The 25248-nt window shown below is 34.9% G+C and overlaps 3 protein-coding genes across 3 annotated transcripts; 1 reads left to right on the top strand and 2 right to left on the bottom strand.

The window, feature by feature from the left end:
* Positions 1-3301: 3301 nt before the first annotated feature.
* On the top strand, positions 3302-8465 carry LOC145606823 (cytochrome P450 98A2-like). Its single transcript, XM_081662662.1, has 3 exons — positions 3302-3875; positions 7069-7478; positions 7573-8465. Exons 1-3 carry the CDS (start codon positions 3389-3391, stop codon positions 8209-8211), a joined length of 1536 nt encoding a protein of 511 aa, XP_081518788.1. The 5' UTR covers positions 3302-3388; the 3' UTR covers positions 8212-8465.
* Positions 8466-10382: 1917 nt separating this feature from the next.
* LOC145609589 (F-box/kelch-repeat protein At3g23880-like) lies at positions 10383-11941 on the bottom strand. Its single transcript, XM_081665041.1, has 2 exons — positions 10722-11941; positions 10383-10491 (listed from the first exon to the last, which is right to left on the bottom strand). The coding sequence occupies exons 1-2, from the start codon at positions 11939-11941 to the stop codon at positions 10383-10385; spliced, it is 1329 nt and encodes a 442-aa protein (XP_081521167.1).
* A 1856-nt stretch (positions 11942-13797) lies between these two features.
* On the bottom strand, positions 13798-24206 carry LOC145608204 (uncharacterized). The gene is made up of 18 exons (XM_081663817.1): positions 23834-24206; positions 23511-23657; positions 23287-23377; positions 22979-23097; positions 22567-22757; positions 22270-22480; positions 21918-22158; positions 21403-21797; positions 20382-20502; positions 19053-19255; positions 18523-18863; positions 17980-18076; positions 17678-17896; positions 17166-17405; positions 15893-16102; positions 15205-15474; positions 14874-15077; positions 13798-14301 (listed from the first exon to the last, which is right to left on the bottom strand). Exons 1-18 carry the CDS (start codon positions 23969-23971, stop codon positions 14137-14139), a joined length of 3603 nt encoding a protein of 1200 aa, XP_081519943.1. The 5' UTR covers positions 23972-24206; the 3' UTR covers positions 13798-14136.
* Between the last annotated feature and the right edge of the window lie 1042 nt (positions 24207-25248).

The raw sequence follows: 25248 nt of genomic DNA, 5'->3' as shown, positions 1-25248 counted from the left end.
GAAATTACCCTATATAGTATTACGGAATATTTTATATTGTAATGTCGAATTTATTATTTTTTTATAAATGGATATAAATGAACACTCTGTATTATTTTACTCCCACAAACAATTCTACCAATCAAAATATAAATAAAATAAAAGTTCTTCAATGAGATAAATGTAATCAGTATACTAACTTTGAAGTTAATGGCTAAAGCCCTATACTCTATAATTAACTGATTTTAAAGCCGATGGTTAAAGCCCAATACAATATATTAACGAAGCCGAAATCGCGAAAAAATTTGTAGTTTTATACTACTACGTATAATAAGTAAATCAAAAGCAAAATCCACCAACCACTGCCAACCCAAAACACTAGTCTTTTAGTCCCACTTTTGAAGCTTTTATCACTTTCTTCCACTTCAAAACTCACCTACTCCCATCCACTCTATATTATCCATCATTTTCCTCATCATATTCCTACTTTTTATTTTTCTTTTTTTAAATATGTAAATCTACCACCTTTACCAACACCTAAAATAATTAATTAACAGCTTTTCTCGCGAACAAAACATTGATTCCCCCACCCCCATGCTACATTGCTACGTGATGTCGTGATCCACGTACCCATTGGCTATTACTATAATATATTTCAGGATTCTATAACATTGTAGGCGTGATTAACAACACAAACATATACTCCATAATAATATAATATGATGTAGATAAATCGAAGAAAAAAAGGGTTAAGAATAGCCAAATTTTCTCCCATATGAGGGAATCTAATATCTTACTTAGGGCCTGTTATGAGTGACTGAGCTGAGCTGAAGTGAACTGAATTGAATATTTATGAGAGAAGGAAATTAAGAACATAACTGAAAATAATAATCAGGTTAAATTAGAACAAGCCCTTAAGAATAATTTACTATATATAGATCTCAAGTCTCAACTCAATTATTTTAATTTACTATAAAAAAAATAAATTTTTTAATTTATATAAAGAAAATGCTATACTATGAATAAGAAACTAAAAGAGGAAAGTTTTAGTGAAATATATTCATTTTTAATATATATATATTTTGAAACAAGCATTACCCTTTATATAAATACCTCTTTAATTGTTTTTTTTTAAGGGATTATAAATAATTAAATATCTTCCTTTAGATTAAAAAATTATCAATGTTATTTTCACAAACAACAAAGTTATAAATTAAAATAATATAATCATTTATGTGCACAATCACCAACAATAACTTGTGAATGGAGAAATGTTTTAAATATTGGTTGTGTCATAGTTTAGCCATGCACCGAATTAGAATTTCTTACAACTTAGAATATTTACCGTATGAAGTCAAAAAAAAAAAAAAGAATATTTACCGTATGAAGTCACAAAGGGCATTTAACTTTCAATTCATTGAATAAAGTCATACGATTATACGAATATACAATACATATGGAGTATGTTTTTTTTATACGATACATATTAATGTTTAGTTCACCTTATTTCATATACTACAGTCTACAATTCTACATATATACTAGTATCTTTTTACAAAATTGAATTCATATCAGCTGGTCATAAATACAAGTTTCAAACATATTTTAAATGTGCAATTTTTATCACTGAATATCTTATGATAATTACGTATTACTTCCTCTGTTCCAAATTACTCACAACGTTATGACTTTTTATACTATTTACACATCTCACTTTGACCATCTTTTTTACGGAGTACTAATTATATGATAGCTAATACAAACATGTAAGATGTTGTTAGGTCTATTATAATGTATAGTTACTTAATATAAGTTTTTTTATAGCTTATATAAGTATATCATAGAAAATATTGACAGTCAAACATGTGCATCGACAACCGTGTTCAGTCAAAATGTTGCATGTAAACTAAAACAGAGAGAGTAATAAAATACGTACAAGATTAAGGGCTTGTTCACATTTACTTAATTTCAGTTCAGTTCAATTCAGCTCCAATCAGTTAAGTTCAGTTCAGTTAAGTTCAGCTCCAATCAGTTCAGTTCAGTTCAGCTCCTAATGTCCCTCTCTCATAAAATATTCATTTCAGCTCAGTTCAGTTCAATTCAGCTCAGTTCAGTTCAATTCAGCTCCAATCAGTTCAGTTTCAATCAGTTTAGTTCAGCTCAGTCCAGTAAATGTGAGCAGACCCTAACTAAATAAGTATAGCCTTACGAACACTGATAGACCACCACCTCACTGTCTTCGGTATCGTCATCAAATTGTTTCTGCCTTTTTAGGATATTTTTTTTCTTTTCTTATTAACTTTTTGTTTGTTGTTTCTTAGTTACGATTTGTAGTGTGGTGCCATACTTTGGAAGATTAGGATTTTGTCTTCCTGACTTTCGTTGGATTGATGGTCTACCCTACACATGGTAGGTGACATTGCTTCTCGTTCATATAATCGATAACTTACTTTGAATTGCGGTTTATGCAGTTTTTAATGCACACTTTAATCATAAACATACTATTTTGTTTGTTCTTAAATGTTCCACTCAACTATGACCAATATGGTTCACTATGATGACTAATATGAAGTATGCATGAGCAATTGAGCACTTCACTTGAAGAGAATGATCTAGATATAGAAAAAGTGTGACAAAATTTGATACTTAAATTTAGTGTGAACATAAGTAAATCACACAAAACGATTTTACATGTCTCTTCATAACAACAATTTGTAACTATTTACTCATGGACGAAGGAGTCAAGTAAAAAGACTTATATCTAACAATCATGAGATTGTAAGATCAAAACCTACATATAAGTATATATTAAGGGGATCTTTGGAGGTGCGAATTCACCTACCCTCCCCACACCCCGCACCCCCCACCCCCAAAACTTAGCAAGGGTCGGGCTAATTGCTCGCTAACTCAAGTTGTGTATTAACCTACAACTCTATGTATCATTCATTTTTTAATCCCTCAGCCATGCATCTAAACATATTCTATATATAATTTTTTTCACATTTTTTACCTCTATTCATTCCTAGCCTTTAATAAGTAAAACAACATTAAATACTTACAATAAATCCATACTACAAGTATGTATTATAAAAATACATACATAGATAACATAAATAAAACTAAACTCCTAGATCCCATCTACATTACACCAAATTATAGTCATTCAAAATAAGGTGCTTAACTTAATTAGCTCAGTTTAACTTTCTTCCTTCACCTCTTCTTCTCCCCTCTCTCTCTCCTCCACCTGTCCTTTTCCATCACCAACCCCCTCTCCACCCACTTCACAATATAACCCTTATTTCCCCCCTCCCAACTTTTCCAAACACACCCTTTTTTTCTCTCTTCTTTTAAATTAAACACCCTCAAAAAAAAAAAAAAACAAACAAATTAGTACCTAAAATCATATACAATGACTCTTCTTGTTATTATCTTTGCATCACTGTTCTTGCTTTTCTTAGCCTATAACTTCTTCGAACGATTCAGGTACAAGTTACCGCCCGGCCCGAAACCGTGGCCGGTAGTCGGTAACATATACGACATCGGCCCGGTTCGGTGCCAGTGTTTCCACGAATGGGCCCAAAAGTACGGCCCAATACTCTCGTTTCGACTAGGGACGAAACTGAACGTCGTCGTTTCGAATGCGGAACTTGCGAAACAAGTATTGAAAGAAAATGATCAAACATTGGCAGATAGACATAGAAGTAGATCATCTGCTAGATTTAGTAAGGATGGTAAAGATCTTATTTGGGCCGATTATGGGCCTCATTATGTTAAGGTTAGGAAGGCATGTACTTTGGAGCTTTTTACCCAGAAAAGACTTGAAGCTCTTCGGCCCATTAGAGAAGATGAAGTTACTGCTATGATTGAATCTCTCTTCAACGATTGCACTAAACCTGGTATGTCTTTTTTTTTTTTGGAATTGTATTTTGAATATTTTATCTGTTTTTTTAGTTGCGATGTTTCTATTTTAAGCCGTCTGTTAAAACATAACTTTAACCATTAATATATATGATCGGCAATTATCTGAAATATTCATAAACATTTTAATGATCGCATATGATGTGTATAAATGCTAATTGTAAACATTTGTCCTTTTTGGGTGGATTAATCTAGAAATTTTTGGGTGATTTAAATGATTTTAGTTAATTTTTTAGGTTGGTTGAAGTATGTATACATATTTTTTAAAAAATGGATGTAAAATACTTGTATTTGCTTTAGGAAATAGAAAGAATAATTTGATGAACTATTAAATAGTTTTATCTGAATTTATGGTGGATAAATAATTTGTGTGAAAGAAGTGAGCATTTGGAAGAAAGGGGGACCATGGCTTAAAATAATTAGGTTTTATTCCTACAATTAGCAATTTTTTTCATTTTAAGTGCAAGCATTTTGGAAGGATGCTTTTTAATGAATGTGTAGTGCATATCTTAAATTTGATAAGACAAAGACACACAAGAGAAGTTGTATTTGTACGTAATCTCTATGGAAATAATCTTGCATCCGATTACACGGGTTGCAAATCCAATGTTGGTATGATATCGGATTAGAAAAAAGTAGATAAAGTAAGAGCGAGGGTGTTACCAATCTGAGTCATGTAATAGCTAGAGAAAAAGGAGTTGGCAAGTTTTTAATGTTACTTAAAATGGTTGTGAATCCTTGTGAAATTGTTTGAATGTGCGGCACCAACAATTTTGTTAAATTAAGCTAACCGGCAAAATTGAAGGGCCCATTCAAAAGTCAGGTTTCAAGTGTTTGATCATTTAATGATCTTTCATTCACATATTTCACAACATCAAAATTGGTGGGCGACTACTGACTTGGCTTCTTTTCTTGTCAGATTTTGTTTTCAGAGTTTTAATTCTAATAAAAACATAGGAGTATGAAAAATTGTCAATCAAAAATTAATGCAAAGTACTACCTTTTACATTTAGATTAATATACTGTTAATGATGACATTAGAATTATTCGGTGCCTAGACATGTAATTTAGGGACGGAAAGAGTACTGAACGAAGGGACTACTTTTTCTTTCGAGTTGAGTCTTATTTTTTCTTTCTATTTTTTCACTTGCATAAAATTTTTAGAATTAACCATAAGGCGACATAATATTGTGGTGGGGAAGGAGCTTTTAGACAATTTATTTTTTATTTAATAATAGGCTGTTTATTAAATATATAAACTCTTGGAAATAAATATCAAAATTTTTTTGGCACCATATAAATAACAAGGCACCACAAACATGTGACACCACATCTTTTATGGAGTTATATCATTTTCTAGGTGGAGCAAAGGAGTTATTGACTGAAAATGTACCAAAAATTTCCACTTTGATTATGAACTTTCATGTAAGAGGAGCAACAAAATGATTAAATGATATCAACAATAACTCATTAATTGTCATTTATAAGAATATGAGGTTATAGTATTAAAATTGAATTATACTAAAATTAATAAATTCTTTTGTGTGATTATTATTGACTCTTATATTTATGTTTTATTTGTAAGTCCGTCTGATCTAAGACTAAGATGCTTTGAGCCACGAGGTATTTGGCTTATACTATTCCATGCATGACCCGCCGACAAACCCGACACTTGCAAATATACCAACTAAATATTCCATATGCCAGCTACGTACTTTGCGGGTCAGCTAATTTGTTGATTAGTAAATAATTAAATATTTTGTTATAATTAACAAGATCTTTGTTTAGTTTTAATTTTTCATAATTTTTGTACCGCGTATGGATATGTGGTTGGAATATTATATAGAGATCGATAATTCTTTGATAATAACAGTATACTATTTCACATGTCACACACATAATCACCTTATTACGGAGTATCTAAATTGAGAAATTTGATATACGAAGTCGTATAACTTTATCCAAGATAACATAACTCAAATTTGACCTAGACTTAAATTGACCTGTACAACTTTACCTGAGATATATAACATAATAATTCGACTTTAACGTAGATCAAATCGATTTTAAGTTGCGAGTAGTTGATAAGAGACTATAATTGAAATTATCGAAAATGTGCTGAAACATGCAATGTATAAGGTCAAACATGATTGAACTACGTACTTACACAATTAATATAGGATGGTATAGCACGTTAAGAGTACACTATTTCAATAATTTTAGTGATAATTATGAGCCATGTGCAATGTACAAATTATTAATCTCATCTTACCTGTTTAATTTTGTGGTACAAACTTAATATTTTGTCACAAATCTCACAATGATGAAGTTGGGCATGTGAAAGTTAGTGGGCAAACACCTTTTCAAGTGTCGTCTTCTTGATTAGAAAATTGAATACTTGACGTCTTCTTTAATTTATCTATATACCAATAGCCATTCGACAACGTTAAGACTTAAGAGTACTGCTTTCGCTTTAATAATTGCTATGCTAGTATTTGCTTCCTCCGTCTCATAATATAATATAATGTACAAAGTATTCTTTAACTATGTGATTGTCAAGTATGGTTTGAACCACTTAGTTTGATTCGAACGCATATTTAAACTTTGGTTTGCTTGACTCGGCCCATTTTTTAAGACTAGACACACTGGCTTAAGTCAAGCATATTGAGCCATATAAGCCGACTTTTGGGTTGGAGTAGATCAAAGATTGGTATACCTTGCTTTATTTTTTCGTGGAAGGAATTGCTTTATTAAGTTAGGTGAACTATCCTTTTGGTTTCATTTGATTTTCATTTTTAGCTAATTGAACAAAACTATTCAATTTGACTATTAAACAATTGCTTGATTATCAACATATCACCTAAACCTCATGACTATTCCCTAGCTAAAAGACATCCATATACTCCATTATTTGAAATTAAAATCGTCGAAGTTTAAAGATAATTTGACACGATTATCACATTTGTGCACGAGTTTACCAATTGACACCCCGTGTTGGCCGTGTGTAGTTCTATACTACCATTAAAATGTCGTAAATGTTAACTTACATACCAAATCAATTGCAACTTTCACATACGTTCATTACATGAAATTTGATTATTATTTGACAAATTTTGATCTAGAAATTATGGTAAATTTTGGTACTAAACACATGATTTCTTGTTCATGCAGAAAACAAAGGTAAGCCCCTAAAAGTAAGGCGATACATAGGGACAGTGTCCTTTAACAACATCACAAGGCTAACTTTTGGGAAGAGGTTTATAAATGATAAGGGAGAATTGGATCCCTTAGGAAAGGAATTCAAGGGTATATTATCTAGTGGGTTTAAAAGTAGCAAGACAAGCTTCTTGGCTGAGCACCTACCGTGGCTAAGATGGTTGTTGGTGCCTCTTGATAAAGAAAAGGGTGAGGCTGCTGTGCACAATGCTCGTTTGGATCGATTCACTCGAGAAATCATGGAGGAGCATGCTAAAGCCAAGTCTCAAAACATTGGTGGTGTGAAGCAACACTTTGTTGATGCCCTGCTTGGCCTCAAGGATGAGTATGATCTTAGTGAAGACACCGTGATTGGGCTTCTTTGGGTACGTATGCATTCTTTGATAACATTTATAAATTTCGATTTTTAAGTTTACACATTATAGTAGCTAAGATTTCCATTCTTTTGATTTGGTGCAGGACATGGTCATTGCTGGAATGGACACAGTTTCGATCTCAGTTGAGTGGGCCTTGGCGGAGCTAATAAAGAACCCAAGAGTACAAAAGAAGGCTCAAGAAGAGCTAGACCGAGTTATTGGGCAGGATCGAATCATGACCGAAGAAGATTTCTCGAATCTTCCCTACTTACAAGCTCTAGCCAAGGAGTCCCTAAGGCTTCATCCTCCCACCCCTCTTATGTTGCCCCATAAGGCCAAAGCTCATGTCAAGATTGGTGGGTATGACGTTCCTAAGGGCTCTATTGTCTACGTAAATGTTTGGGGTTTGGGCCGTGATCCCAATGCTTGGCGCGATCCTCAAGAGTTCAGGCCAGAACGGTTCTTTGAAGAGGATATCGACATGAAGGGTCATGATTTCCGGTTACTTCCCTTTGGTGCAGGTAGACGTATCTGCCCGGGAACACAACTAGGCATAAATTTGGTCACATCAATGTTGGGTCATCTTTTGCATCATTTCGATTGGAAACCACCAAATGATGAGGAAATTGAAATGAAGGAAGCCCCCGGAATTGTCACCTACATGAGCACCCCTCTGCAAGCTATATTCTCTCCAAGGTTACCCTCGGAGCACTTGTATAAACGTGTACCAGTCGATGTGTAATTTTCGTAGCATTTGTACGTAGTTTGCATACCCGAGTTGATCAAAAAAAAGGAAGGAGAAAAATAATGCAAGGCCACTTTATATTTTTGTATTTTTACCATGTGTAGTTTTATGTACAAGAGAAATGGGAGTTGAAGTAACTCTATCACACATCACCATGTTTATCACCTTGTTAAGGTTTACTTCCGAGTGGTTTAGTGCATCACTTTTGCCGGAAAATTTTTATACAACGGTTGCACCACAATTCAATCTTATGCTTAGGATAACTCTAGCTTATTATACTTATTAACAATGCATGACTTCTACTTTTATGAACTTATAATTTTCAAATTTAACTTAAATTCAATTGAATTTAAGAAATGCTATTGAACAAGTACTCTTTTTGGTACACTTCTAATCACTATCATATCATACTTCTTGAAAAGTTATATATAAACAACTTTTTTCTGCTGCAGCTCAAGTAATTAGCGCGCAAAACTAATTACATACTAATTGAAAACAATTACCATAACCACAAGTAAATAGTAAGCTATAGTTTGACATAATAAATCCTGCATAAAACAGCTGTGGCATACCAGAGTAATACATAACCTTCATAAGTTCAGGCAACTTAAACATAACAGAGCCAAAGTTTCCAAATCTAAATCCCAAAAAAGCAAGAAGTTTATAATTGTTTCTCCTTAAGCTTTACTAGAATGTAAACAAAGTGTTAGCATTTCAGAAATGACAGCCGAAGAACAATCTTGCAACTGCAGATTTAAGGCTTGAATCTGAAAAGCTTCAGCCATGACCTGCAAAATATAGGAATCACATGAAAATATTAATGAACAACAGCATAGCACATGTTGATACATGCATTGATGTTTAAATTCACGAATGAAATATTATCAAATACATGTCAAAAAAATTCATGGAATGGTTTTCTGAGTTTGGCCTGTCTTAAAAGGAGCAGATATCGTTCCTGGTTCTAGTAAGGGGTAGGCCGGTACCTGAGAAGGCCAGTGAGTGAACATCGCTTTACACATGATTACATCAAAAGGATCCTCATGAACCTTAAGAGGCTTAGAGCCTACTTATCTTGTACGAGGGCAACCTAGTATTAAAGGTATAGTGCACCCCTCCCACATAACATCACTCAAACAAAATAAAGATCAAGTTCATAGAACTGTTAAGCATTACAGATGAGAATATGAAACTATACCGATGGACATAGACGAAGCCATGGACTCAGCCATTGACATGAACTCAGAAAATTCAAAACCAGCCATAGACATATACTCCGAGGGATCTCTTGTAATGCTAGTTCCATCAAATTTGCTCAGCTGCTCCAGTAGTATGAATTTTCCCTGATGATAACTGCAAAAGATACGAAAATGGTCATAGTTGTTTGACAGCATCAAAACCAATCACAGATAAATTCAGACACTTCTCGGTATTATTGAAGCTACAAGGAGACAGACAGAAAGGAGCTTTGCATGTCATTGACTACACTACTGGCACTACAGACCCGATGTTATCATTGTTAATATTGATCAGTTCTGATGGTACTTATAGCTGTAGCTAGTTAATACAAATGCAAGGTACTCAACTTTGAATACATATACATACGCATAACATCATCATTAAACATCAACTGATGTAGAGATGATATAATTAAGTTAATTTATGTGTGTGAGTATTTCATTGTATATGTTTGATGCAAATCATGCAGAGATAGTATTCAGAGTTTGGGATTGGTAGCCAGATAAATTAGCCAAATGCAATCAAGACACTCCATTTCACTGTCAAATACAACATGAATCTCGTTAATCTTAAAATTTATATAACAGTTACGGCGATTTAAAAACAGTTGGAAAGTTAAACAAACCCCTAAGAGGTAATCAGATCTTCAGTCCCACTTGAAGGTCGTGACATTGTGCACCCAAAAAGACATTTTAAAAATACTTGTATAAAAGATAAGCCGAGTCATAAATTGGACAATGATATATATAAATGCAGAGCAAAACAATATTATTTTGTGATACAAGGTTCAAGGTTGTCCTAGGGGTCAAATAGAAGCAATAGAGCTATAAATTTTTCTCAGTAGTCATATAACATATGGTATTTAACAAATCAAGAGTCTGAACGAAAATCCACAGTGATAGTTTTGCTAACAGCAAGGAATTAAGGACTTACACAGGGTTAAGTTTTTCAGAAGACTGGGCTTTTTCACCTACACTGCTTCCGTCAACCTCTATCTCTTCCATGTCCAGCACGCCATTGGAGAAAACCATTTTAAATCTATATATTGCAACAAAATAAGTCATAAATTTTACCAAACTTGGCTAAAACCACTAGAATGATTCATGATTATGCGTGTTACAAAAATAGTAGTAATCACTAAAGAATCAATGATCGTATTATGCACTGCCACTCAATAGGCGCAATAAAACTATATAGTAAACTTGTCACAAAAAACAATACACCAGGAAATGCATAGCATTCGGTCTAAAAAATATTTTTAAACTTACTTCTTCTTCTTCCCTCTAGCCTTATCATAAGTACCTACACCTTTCTTTCTGTCCAGCAAAATGAGACTCTCCGTAAATGAGCAGGTGAACCAGGAGCGCCAACACCCACGAACACCAAGCCCCTTAGTCCTTTCCATCAGTGGATCATAGGACACTAGCTCTCCTTTCTTGGAAAACCCGAACACATCCCCATTTTTCCTCAAGCACTGAACCCAGCCTAAATCAGCACTTGAATTGATGTCAATACTAACAACTTTGCTCCATGAGCTCCCCACAGTATATTCTCCCTTGACCCAGATCTCACAACGTTCCATTTCATTCCCTATAGCGCCTCCTTTGAGCACAGAATGAAGAACCGACAACTTGGAGCAATACTCTGCAACACTCAGATCTAATGTGCATACTTTGGAAAGAGCATCAGGCAATTTCATCTTCTTGAACTTCTCTTCCTCCACATCAAAAATCAGAAACCAGTTTCTGCTGAAAGCAAAGGTACTAGCATCCCTCTCCCAAGCAACCCAGTGAACAGCGCGATTGAGAAAACATTGAGACCACCAGTAGTCACATATGCAAATATTAACCAGACTGTCAGCAGACACGTACCTCCATCTACCTTCCTTAACCGAATACAGCTCAACAGTAGGAGGAGTCACATCATACACAGCATTTTCTTCGCGCATGTAGCTTATTCTCACCACCTTGTGAGATGCCTTCTTAGAATCATACCCAAAGCCAAAAGAAGATATGTGGGCACCCTTAACAACATAATTCACTCTTGGCACAGGAAGTCTGATGTATTTGCAAAGCAAGGGATTCCAAAGGATCATAAGGTAGGTGTACCCAAACAAATCATCAGAAAGACATATCAGACCATTAACAGAACCAACCACACGAAAGTATTTCCCGACATCTTCAATCACAAAGGGGCAAGTTAAGGTGAAGCAAGGCTCAAGGTCTGATTCTTTTTGGGATGAATCGAGAATAAACATGTACTCTTCATTTTTCTTGGGAGCATTTGTGAATTGCCTATACAAGAGAAGAGAATTACCCTCGACTTGAGAGGAATTCTCGGTGTGGGCAGCCACAAACGAAGAGGAAGTAATGAGAGTGTTCCAGGGTTTGCACACACACAGACATTGGCCTAGAGTTTTCACTGGCAGATTTTTCCAAATTTTAAACCAGATTTCAGGAGGGATCTCAAGGGTTTTATCATCAGACATTTTTGACAAAGAGCAATGAAATTGACTAACAATTGTTTCAGACCTCCTCCAAAATCAGGTAATTCTGTTATCCTGAAATTAATGACATATATTTTAACTATATATAACCATGTAATTAAATATTACAAGTACAAAGATTATACCATACTTTATTCAAAATACTTGAATACAGCACATGTAAACATGAATTGCAAATTTTTTCCCCTTAAAAAAATGGATACCCAGATCAAAATTTAATCGTAAGAACTTACAATGTACATGAAATCTGGGTACGAATTTAAACAAATATTTATAAATAAAGATATGGGTATAGGTTGAAAAAAAAAACATAATCAACAATTTTTTTTATTGAAACAAAAAAAATAACAACAACAACAACAACAAAATGGGCCTTCTTAACCAAAAAAAAAAAAATCACAGGATTTTTATTACCAAAAACATGAACATAGCAAAAAATAATAACAATACAAAACAAAATTTCAATATAATAAAAAAAAAAATAATAAAAATAAAAATAAAAAAAAACCCTTAAATCTGAGCTATAATAGGCAAATATTGCAGAATCTGGAAAAATGTGGGTTAAGTTACTAAAAACATAATTTCAGTCCGTCAAGAACAACAATGAAGCAGGTTTAACACATGCAAGTTGATATATTCAGCCAAAAACAGAGCATCAACAAAAAAATCCAAACTATATGAATTTTTTTTCACATTTTACCACAATTTCAAACTCAAATATCTTGTACAAAAATACTTTCAGCTTAACAATACTCATAGAAGGAGCAAAAACATAAATCAAACAGCTGGAAAATTCTATGAAAATTTCTCCAACATTTCAAAATCTGGGTTAAAAAGAAAAAAGTGGTTGAAAGAGAGAGATACCTTCAGCTTGATTTTATGGAGTGGTTTTGAAGCTCTTCATTGATGAATGAGAAAAACTGCAAATTTTTCAGCATAAGAAACACACAAAAATGAAAATACAACAAAGAAAAAAATGGGTTTTTTTTTATATATTAAGAGAGTAATTTTTTTTTCTTACAGTAGTTTTGGTTGCCTTGGAGCCCAATTTTGTAGGTGTACAGTGTACTGTAGTACTGAATAACAGAGGTATGCAGCTCTGAATAAAAGAGGGAGAAAGATGGAAATGGTAAGGAGTGTGAGTCTTACTAAAAGACAAAAATAAATAACGATTTTTTTTTTGGCTTGGGTACTTGGCTACGTTTGAGAAAATATGGATAAGCGGATACGCTTGTGAACAACTCGCGAATAATCTCGGTTTAATGACTATAGTGAGAATATTATCTATTTTGATTTGGTTTGATGATTTACAAAACTACTGTAATTGATTATGATAGTATTATTTGTGAGAGAAAAGATGGTGAATAGTAATTATAATCAACACGTATAGTACATAAATTTGGAGCCACTTATGTTTGTCGAGGGTTTATAATATTCCAGATAATATGAGTAAAATCAAGAATCGGTTGTAATAGATTCTAGTCTGCATATTTTTTTTAAACCGAAACAAGTATTGGTTGGGTACCCGATTAGTAAATTTTAAATACCGATACAAATACCCTAGCCAATTTTTGAATCGGGTCCCTATAATAGATTCACTAAACTCGTAAAAGAAAATAAAGTGCCTCCGTTTTAGTAAATTTGGATCATCCGATTCACCTAGACCATGTTAATAATGTCTAAGGAGATCATACGACAGAATGCTCTCATATACGGAGTAATATGATATCGGATTATGGCCTTATGGGGTTCTTCTTTAATCAACAGAATCGTATTGCATATAGGAACTGCTGAAAACTTAGTTTTCTCACCAAAAAATAAATCAAATAAAATAAAACTGAAGGGAAAAGGCACATAAAGAAGTGAATAAATTATCGTGCTACTAGAGTACAGAGGGTTATTGCAAAAATGCCCTGTTGTATTACTTACAGATAGAAAATAAGAGCAAAATTTATCTATTTTTCCTAGAATACCCATTCTCTAAAGTTGCCTCTAATTGGTACAGTCCTCCGTCTGAAGATGGTGTAATGAAAGCAAACGTTTAACGAGTAGGAAGCAGTTCTGAAACTCACCGCTTCAGGGTTCAAGGAAATACTCCCAGAATCTGGATGAAAATGTAAAACTGGTAGCATGATCTGCCAATAAATCTTCTGTCTATGTCATGTGTAGAGTTATATCTAGTCTTCTGATGTTTTGCGTGCTCTCTTGCTTTGTTTATCTTGTTGACGATATCTTTCTCGCCGTTCCTCTCTCTGCCGTTTTCTTGACACCAACTCTTCTTTTGCCTTTTGAGCCTCCAACTTTTTTCTCTTTTCTTCATCCTTTTGTTTTTTCTTCTTTTCCTGCACACCAACAAACGTCAAAAATCATGAATGATTCAGCATCATAGATTAATACTGCCAAACCTTTTCTTGCTAGCTCAGTAACTTCAAGACCATATATATGTCATCGTACTAAAAAATCTTAAATTCAGTTTATCATCGACAACTTTAGTATGCTATAAATACTCAAACATCTGCAGTTTATCATTGACCAACCAATGTCACAAATACAGACCTTGTGCCCATAGCCCCATACATAAAGATCACTATGGCCAGCAATGCAAACACAAACACGGGAACAGTCATTATTTTCCTATGTAAATATAGGTCAATAGACCAATCCTTGGCAAACATCCACACAATAATTGGAGCTTGGCAAGGAATACTAAACTGTAGTTATCCACAAATTTAAACTATGGACAAGACCATTCTTAAAAATGACCAAAATTACTGCTGCTGAAAGTCCGAGAAGAGTAAATCAAAAGGATAAAACAATTATAGCTCATATTAGATTGAATAATGCATCAGCACAAAACGATGCAAAACCCTACAAGCATGTGTACTACTGTCATGGCCATCAATGTAAAGCATACCTTACTGTGACGAATCAGCTGATAATGTTGAACCAGCTTTAGGGTTTTCTTCTCATCGGGTTCTGCAATAACAGGTCTCCTATCTTTAAGAAGTCCATTAACTCTTTTAGGAATATCTTTGGGCTTTGTTTTAAACGGGAGTGCTTGTTGCAGAGACTTGGGAATGACAAGTGGATTGAATTTCTTCGGTTGTCTCTCGATTGGCTGTGAATATATACATAAAGACGTGGAATTCTAATTAGATGCACGCATACAACCAAATATAAAAAGATTGTACAAGAATTACTTGAAGCTAGAAGGAAGAAAAAAAGAAACTGTGTGGTTACCCTACCTTGTACAGAGAATCCTTATTGACAGGAACTGGAAGAGCCAGTTCTCTCCTCAATTCTGCAACAGTTTTCATTCCTTTCCAAGCTCGATCACGAGGTTGCAAAGCTGTTGTCAATGGATTAAAAAATTTTGGAACGTCCACATTAACCCATGTTGTGAAGAACACTACATCACTCATAAGGATCTTGTCCTCAAATGTGCACCTTGCAATCCCACCCTTTGACGGGATGTCATCTCTCTTTGATTTGTTGCCAATCACTTCTTTTGCAGCCTGCCAAATCATACAGCCTCTCATATCAGAAGAACTGCCCATGCACAATTTTATGTCAAATTTAACCTCAATTAAGAGGCTCCAACTATCACACTACAGTATTCCATTAATATTATGTCTGCCTTTGCTGGTTCCAGGAGATTTTCTCCTGCCCCCATCCCAGTTCCTGACCCGTCCAGCTTTAATCTCAAGGAGGGGTGGAAATAGGAATAAAACAATCAATGAGATATATAAAGTAAAAGATACGAAGTCCAATTTCATTTTATGCCTTACTAGTTATAACATTGCAGGCAGCTCCACAGTAAATATAAAAGATATAGCTGAAGCCCAACCAAACAAGAAAAGAAACTCAATTGTTAACTACTACAAAGACTAATATCTACTGCAATTTTCTTAAGTTTATTCCTCATTCCCTTACCTTTTTTACTTGTCCACGAATTCCACTGACAGTCCGAATTGCTACACCTTCATATTTGGCTATTTCAAGATCTGAAGTAAACATATTTTTTATATATGCTGTTTTCTTGTAGATCTTGCAAGGTTCACCAGTAAACTTTATTTTCTTCTTTATCTGGGCGGCATGGTTGAACTCTAATACAACAGCAGTTGCTGTGATTCTAAATGATGACTGAGAAATTCCATAGAACAAGGAGAAGAAATTAGAGCACGAAATAAATAATAAACATCTCAAGCAACAACTTAATACATTATTCCAATCAATGAGACATTACTTACAATTTATGTGGTAAATTAATTTATTTTTTTTAAACAAAAAAAAAAAAAAAAAAAAAAAAAAAAAAAAAAAACAAACAAATAATTCAAGATGAATCAATGACCTCACCAACAAAGAAAAACCATTACCATTAAGCTGCTCAAGCCTCAAGGAAACTCTGTGTAAAACTACACAGGCATGATAAGAGGAGCACAAAAGGCATTAATCTTAATCATCTCCAGCAATTCTACCCTAAATTTCTTATTGATTTAAAATCATTACAGAGTCGCTGAGAAGTTGTTGGAGAGCTTTAATAGACCTGATAAGGATATTTCTGATGCTGCTACACTTAATTTTGAGGGCAATTTTCTTTTCAAATTGAATGATTAAAACAATGATTATGCCAAAAGCTAAAGCAATGAAGTGTCACTGTATTGCCATCCCTGCAATATGGGATTCACTTTTAAAGAATTAAATTTACTTCATTCAAATTTGGCGGGTTGGGCGTTATAATTACACAATTCGAAACAAGATATTGATTGTGATCCATTGATTTTGGGGATTTATGAGAGAAACTTTAAGGCTCATCATAGGAGAGAATTAGCTATAGCTGAATTGGAGGAAATTGAAGGAAGCTTACGGGGTTTCATGAAAGCAAGGGGATTGGAAGCTTGGAAACTAGCAAAGAGATAGAGGAGAATCACAGTGGGGATACATAATATACCGTATACAGTGCATTATCTAATACGCTGAGGTAGCTAGGCTGCTAGGGACGAGGTGCTGATTCATACAAATCAGGTACAAATTATGTGTTTAGAAGAAACTCATCCCATGCAAACATGCATTGTTCACAATTATCACCCACAGGCCCCACAAAAGTGGGCATATATTACCCTCCTCGACCCCCGCCCCCACACCTCCTGCCAAAAAAAATTTGATACCCAACCATTAATCAAAAATTTGCCAAAACGAATCTAACCTGATTGTTTGTTAGATTCTGTACAGCAACAACTCCAGTGTTCGGGGGAGCAAGAGGACCATAAAACATTGCAAGGCAGTGCATGTGCTCAGGGGTGTACTTGAGCATACGGACACGACCATCACGATCCTCAATTGCATAAACAGGTATTGTCTGGTAGCGCCTCCATCCCATAGACACAATTATAGGATCCCTAGTCTTAAGAACTTTCTTATGCCATCTATGTCGTTTTAACCTGACCTGCAAGAGACAGTAATAAGAAAGGGACGTCATCTTCATGCACTGTTAAGTGTTAAGATTTCGAGAAATTGCATCTAGATTCAATAAGATAGGCCATGCTCATGATTTTAAAAATAAAAAAAATAAAATAAAATAAATTCATTATATCACAGAGATATAGAATACATATCTAGTGCAACAAAGGTGCAGAAATATGTTAAATATGTACTTTGAATACTTTTTTTTTTTTAAAAGGACAGAACCAAAACAAAGCACAGAAATTGTATACATACCTGCATGTATCCAACATTCTCTTCCGCAAGGCTAATTCCTCCAACTAAGATAGGGTGTGAGGGGTCAAAAAACTCAACCATCTCACAAGGAACGGCTTGAATTTCCAATCTCACATATGTCCCTGTTCTAAAGCCCTCTATTTCTATCCTAGTGGCTTCATCCAGATCATTGAGCTCGGCTAAATTTATTTGCTTTTGAAGTTCAATTTCATCTTTTAACTGCATACAAAAATATGATGTTACAATGGAAAAATGGCTGCTCAAATTCAAAATCAAGTTCAACAGAAGGCCATCATTTTCACCTTCTCAAAAAACCCGCCCTCATTGGCCTTGCTCCGATCAGATTTTGCCTCAGCTTCTTCACCAGTTTCTCCATCAGGTAACTCAGATTTATTAAATGTAATACTTGATTAAGGTAAACAAACAAAAATTACACTTTGTATATATATTTTTCAATCGCTAATCTAATTCAAAGTAGAGAATAGAAGAAAGATATTGATGCTGGGATGCTATAGAAAACAATAGGATTGAAATCTAAGTAGCTACAGAAGCTACAAATTATGACAGACATAAAACTAATAATGCAATTAAGATGCCACACAGCTACACAGAATTACAGACTGCTAATCTTAAGCATCTGCTTCCTTCTTTCCTCTTCCCTATCTCTGTTCTTGAACAAGTAAAGACTAGAGAGACTAGCCTCATTTTGTCAACTAATTTGGCAGAAAAGATCAGTACAAACCATTGTCTTTCCACAAGGGACAATGTTTGTGTGTGAATGTGAAAAAAGTTAAATTGAGAAATATATGCAGGTAATTCAGTCATAAACATTTTGAAAAGGATATTGGGATTCAAACTTTGCACGAAGAGCAAGCTTTTTCAACCTGCGTTCTGCAATTATTGCATCATCTTCTTTCTGTGCCTCACCAGTGTTTATAGCGACCCCACCCTCTTCTCCTTTTTCTAAATCTTCAAAATCACCATAGACATCATCATCATCATCATTGCCGCCAGTCTTAGACACCGAAGCTCTTTGGGCCGCTTTTGACCAATCACCGGTAACAAAACGGTCTCGGATGCTTTGAACAACATCATCATCATTCCAATTCTTGAAACTTATATTACTTGTTGATTTTGAACAATCATCACCATTCACATCACTAGCACCCAGACCATCTGTCGAATTCTATGCTCAAAAAGATAAAAGATAAATCAGATTCAGGCACTTGATATTAATCAGGTAAGACAGAAGTTAATCACCAATTCACTAAAGTACTCTTTCTAAGTGACTCATAGTTATATACTAATTTAGTTACAATTATGAGTATGAGATGTCTACTGGAAAATCAAAATTTGAAAGATGTCAGCCACAAACCTTGGCTCCCTCTCCCTTCGGTTTGAAGAAGTCATCATCTTCACTTTCATCATCACTGCTTCCTTGTGATTCACCTATATCAGATGCAAGATTTGATATGGGTTTTCCATATACAAGTTGCATGAGATTCGTATTCTGTCGGGAGATTGTTCGTTCCAACAAGGAATCTTTCCATTTCGAGGCATTTCCAATATCTTCGTCCACTAGCACATAGAAGGAGAAGAGTTAGAAATGAGATCAAAGCATAAGATTGGCAATTTGCATTTATGGAATTAATGAAACATATGAATGGGGGACTCTTATCTCATGACTAGATGGACTCAAAATCAGATCTATCTGAAGACAGTTTTCATGAATGTAGAACAATAAATCACTCCCCTTTGCCCCAACCTCACCCCAATTCCCAAATGAATATATATGAGGTGATGTTCTTAGATGGCAAATGTAGTAGATGTTCACGTACCAACAGCACCCCACCCCACCCCCAGTCCCCACCTCCGAATCAAACAAACAAACAAAATCCAAAGAAATACATGAACAAGCCACAAGAATACCCAAACAAATATGCTATAAAATTCCCCTACTCTATTATTTGAGAACGAAAAAAAAATAATGATGCAAAGTATGCTTTCAGCGAAAACGAATGCCCTTTTTTGTCCATGTCCATGGGGGTATACTTCAAAGGCCCTTTTTTGTCCATGTCCATGGGGGTATACTTCAAAGGCCTTTTACTCATTTTTATCACTGGAGAAGGAAAGTCTTTTTCAAATCCTAAAAAGCATTCCCAAATTTCAGTAATTACTATTAGTACCAAAGACCAAACCAAATTCAAACTCAAGCTTCCACTATATAACATTATGTAACAACTCATCTTTATTAATCAAAACCAACGACATGCATGAAAATTTCTTTATCTGTGTATCCAAGCAAAGATGACACTTATTACAACTCCAGAAGCCCCAACCTAACATTTTCCTCTGCAAAACTAATTAGGAACCTTGTATAAAATTGCATCATTTTTCCTTTTACAGCAGTTGGTATTCTTTGCAAAATGCATTCATCTGAACTCATGAAAGCACAATAGAAAGAATTCTACGTTTGGCCCAGAAAAAAGGGATAGGAGAAGGCAACAGATAATGAAAGGTCTAAGGCTCTAATAAAGCATAGTAAAAATATCAAAGTTTGCCACAGATATAATGACACATGCTTGATAACCATCTAGAAAGTATCACCATAAGATTCTAAATCTTCTATTCTAAGATCTATGCAGGTGAACAGCAAAGTGACTGCATATATATATAATTTTGAGTTAGAGGAATGCAAGGTTACCTTCCATATCTTCATCAGGCCCATCATCTTCAGAAGGATCTGTACCGGAACTTCCTACTTCATCCTCCTCCTCACCGTCACTGTCATCTTCATCTTCTTCTTCATCATTGTCACCTAAATACTGCAGTTAAATTTTCTAAAGATGAAACTCTAAACTTATGTGTTAACTTGTTCACCAAAAACAAATTTTATTAACCAAGACTTCTTAACTATATGGAACATCTTAAAGAGTAAGAGAAAAAAAAAAAAAGTATGATTAAGTAAAAATTATGACAAGAACAAATTAAACGCAGACATAGAATCCTGAATTTGGAATGTGTCACGATTCAAAGTCGGCATGTCATTATGCAGTAAACAAAATGGATAGAAAAAAATGCACATGCATGAGTGTCAAAAATTTTCAGTATAATGCCACTGCCAAATATAGATAGAAAAAAAAGACAAAAAAGGTATTACTGACACCAAATAATAATAATTTCAAATGAGGGACAAAATTCTTCCAAGAGAGATTAATCAAGAATTCTAAATTGTTCATTATAGAGGAGCTCATGCCTCACAAGCCAAAAGAGTGCAGGTATAGTATCAGAAGTCCAGAAGAACAGTAAGCCAAAACCAATGATCAAATTCTGATTTAAAACCTTACAAATGACATGGACCCTGACCAGCTCCCTACCCCTAAAAAATCAGCATAGAAACAAACAATGTGAAAAACATACTAAGTGACAAAACTAAGTAATAGAGAAAGCTGCTTTAAACTATTAAAGCCTGCTTTAGGAGAACAGTTTTTAGCTCTTTACAACTTTAATTTTATAAGGTTACTCGAATTACAAATGTCAACTGTAAGTGTAATCTAATTTATAATTTTACTCTCTTATGAAACGTAAAGGAAGAGAATACAGAGGGAGAGATTCAGATATAGGGTAGAACATATATAAGGAGGACAACTTGGAAATGGAAGACCATGACATGAACCCATATTTTATCACCTTAATCACAACACAAGGTATAAAGAACAAAATACCTTTTCATCAGCATCATTGCCGCTATTTCCAAATATCGCTTTCCTTCTGATCCTACCATCAGAGAACTCAACATGTTCCTTGAAGTTTTTCCCCAATTCCTTTTTAGCATCACTAGATTCATCTCCCAGATTCATCGTATTGTTATTTTCTTCAGCATCTGTATCATCATCTGAAGATTCTGAACTATTTAGATCAGCATCATCACTTTCTTTGTCAGATCCAGCAAGGTCACCATGTTCATGAATCCGACCTCCGGCAACAGGAACATCAGCATCACTTTTATCTTGCTTCTGGCTAAAAAGATTGATGAAGCGTTCTTGTAACTGCTCATCAATAGAATACTTCACATTCTGAAGCTGTTTTACCAACTCCTCACCAACATCATGGCGTTTTCCTAGTTACACAAAGGGTATGGTTGAAAAAGTCAGAAGACACCGAAGTTTGGCAAAGAAACAACAAAATAATAAACATTGATAGCAATGAGAAGGAAAAAAACAGCAACTAAAGAGCAGACCTTTACGTGCAGTGCTCTCATTTTCATCAGCTCCTTTAGAATATTGTACAAAGTGGTCGTTTATGTTTATATAGACAGCATCTTTGTCATAAAGGAGGTCGCCAACACCAGACATAGGAGCATAAAATAATTTTTCCTTGTCACGCAATCCTTTCTTTTTAGCAGCTGATGGTAAAGGACATGGATCAGCCAAGCTTGTAACGCTGGCCAGGTTATAATCACCAACACCAGCAATGTGAACCTAAAGAGAAAAATCATTTGATTTAGATTGATATAAAATGGTGATAAAGAATAAAACCCAGATGTGTTTTGGCATGTCATATTCAAGCAAAAAAAATTCAAAGTCACCTACTTTAGTTCCCTTCTTCAAATTACAACCTCGCAAATAACCATAAACTGTGACATTCCTGTCACATTTCTTGTCTAGCTGCACTCTCTCCGGGGGAGTGACATCTTCAAAACGGTCTGCTAGCACATAAGGATGAGCAGTTCGCCAAGACAATGGATGAAATTTCATAACAGAGATGAATCTTGCAAGATTATGGATTTCACGCTTATTGTACCTGCATTTGGTAGAATTAATTCAGAAAAGACCCTTAAACATACTTAATAAGAGCTAAGAAAGGCAGTAACAAATAAATGGACTCACTTTTCATGAATGAGACCAGATAAGTAGAATAATTTGGCTCCATCGTATATTTCAGTCCAAAAACGATGTTTGAGACGCTGCTTTGTCTTTCTTAATCTCTTTACATCCTTGAACTTATCAAGGTGTGTAAGGACTCCCATAACTTTCGGAAATCCATGAACTTGCATGACATTGAGAAATTCAAATGTTTCCTAAGAGCAATAAAAAGTCAGATACTCACAATTGACTAGTTTGATAAAATAATGATAAATTTAAACAAATAGATACTGCATGGCAAAGAAGTAAATATGATTCACTTGGAATTATTAGCTTTGCCATTAGATAGTTTTCTAAAGACAACACCCCTGTAATTCCAATTGAAAAATACAACTGAAGGAAAGCCTATTTTGTAGAAAAAGGAACAAAAACTCACCATTTCAAAGCCATAACTCCCATCAATTAGAAGCAGAGCCAAATCAGCAAATTTCGCACAATCAATCATGGCATTTATTTCATTAGGGCACTCCACAAATTGAAGACGCCTTTGTTTACCTATAACAAGAAGGCACCATATTTTAATCCATTTCAAGAAACCCATAGTCTTCATTATTTCATTTTTGAAGCTAAATCCTAGCAAAAACATCATCTTTTAAACAAGCACCTAATTGAAGACGAACAAACTCGAAACATATTGCCTCAAAACTTAGAAACGGAATTTAAGCAACTGTGAATCAAGCAAACCTGATACAATGGTAATTGGACCCCGAACATCAGGCAAATTGTGCCTGGTGTAATGTTTCACAAGACACTTAATCAACAAAGACTTCCCAACCTACAACAACAATAAAACAAATTACAAACTCAAAAAAAGTCAGCAACAATATCAACCCCCAATTAATAAGCACAATAACACAAATCAAAATTTTAGCAAAATGCCCACATAGTCAAATATATCAAAACCCCACCTGAGGAGGGCCATGAACAACAACAACAAAAGGCGGGGGATCGCCGATATTGCGGTCTATCGTCGGAATGTGAAGCTTCCGCTGCTCTTTCTCTGTGGAACGCGACTGTAAACGCTTTGCTTTCACATTTGAACGGAAAGCAAATGCCTAATAATCCCAATTAAACAAATTTACAGGAAGAGCCAATATCAATATCAATATCAAAATGCAACATCTTAACAAGAACAAAATTTACAATTTCAAACCTATATCAATATCAATCTAACCCAAAATACAAATTTCACGAAAATTAAAAAGAAATTCAAATGCAATAATCAATAAACCTTAGGGTTTCGAGTTGGGTTTTTCTTGGTATCATCAAAACCATCGTCTCCCGCTGCCTTCTTGTTTTTTTTGGCCAATTTTTTGGGACCAGCTTGCCGAAACCTATGAGATTTGTGAGACTGTTCTTCGTTTCCCATTGAAGCTAAAACCCTAGATAAACCCTAATAAGCTTTTTCAATGGAAAAAAGATGGAGTTTTTGGGAGTTGAATTTGGTGAGAATTGAAGAGAAAAAGTTGCAGAAATCGAAGATGGTGGAAATAGCAGAGTGTTGTGAAAAAGGAGGCGGGTTTACGTTTGAGGTTGCCTTCACCTCTCTTCTGCAGGGAGACGAGGGTAAACTCGGTAAACAAATCACTTTAGGAGAGGTGCGAAGCTAGTCATAATCGGAAGCTCTTTCGGTTTTATTCGGAAAACTCTTTCGGTTTATCTTATGTCCCAAATTTAGTTGGCATCTAAAGGTTTAGAAAATTTGTCAAATACTCGGGTGTAAAGTATAATACACGAAATCGGAGAGATTTAGGAGGTGTCGGGAGCTATTGTTGGAATTTCAAGGAACACAACAGGATGAATCCCGGGATCATATAATATTGTGTGGACCTATATATGGCCATTATCCGGCAACCTAAAGGCCCCGTGAGAGCTTATAACCAATACAAGAGCCATGTACGAAAGCATGTAAAATGACCATTTAAAGGCAAATTGGATGGTTCCACCCCACCCAATTAAACTCTCAGAGGGTATTAGGGATCATGATAAGCATCTCGGCAATTTTTATTTCCAGGCGAAAAAAAATGACAAAAAGTTACAAAATTGAAGGCTATACAATCCACGGATTTTGAGGAATTTTTGACGTTTCAGGGCCTAGTGACAAAAAGTGTTGAGACCCTAATAAAGCTATCAAAAACTGACATGACCCGAGGACCCGACCTTAACCGACAATAGGGTTGATTATAGTCTTCAATTTTGCCACTTTTGGCCACCGGGCCCTAAAACCTCAAAATTTCCTATAAAAACGTGGATTATAGCCTACAATTTCGTAATTTTTTGACCCTTTTTTGCCTCGAAAAAAAATTGCCGAGATGTTTACCATGGTCCCTAATATCCTCCGGGAATCAAATTGGGTCGGTGGAACCGTCCAATATGCCCTTAAACGGTCATTTAACCCGTTCAAAACTTGCGGTGATTTCGTAAACTCAAGCCTACCACGGACGCTTATGACAACATATAATGATTTTATATGGTTTCAAACGGCATTATATAACCCCAAGATGTATCCATTAGGGTTTCAAGGCTTTTCGCCACCGGGCCCCAAAACCTCAAAATTTTTCTAAAAAAACGTGGATTATAGCCTTCAATTTTGTAATTTTTTGACTTTTTCGCCCGAAAAAAAATTGCCGAGATGTTTACCATGGT

This window comes from Chenopodium album, chromosome 23, assembly GCF_948465745.1.
Source record: "Chenopodium album chromosome 23, dcCheAlbu1.1, whole genome shotgun sequence".
Taxonomy (NCBI): domain Eukaryota; kingdom Viridiplantae; phylum Streptophyta; class Magnoliopsida; order Caryophyllales; family Amaranthaceae; genus Chenopodium; species Chenopodium album.
Note: the sequence above shows the minus strand (reverse complement) of the source record. Positions and strands in the feature narration are given on the sequence as shown.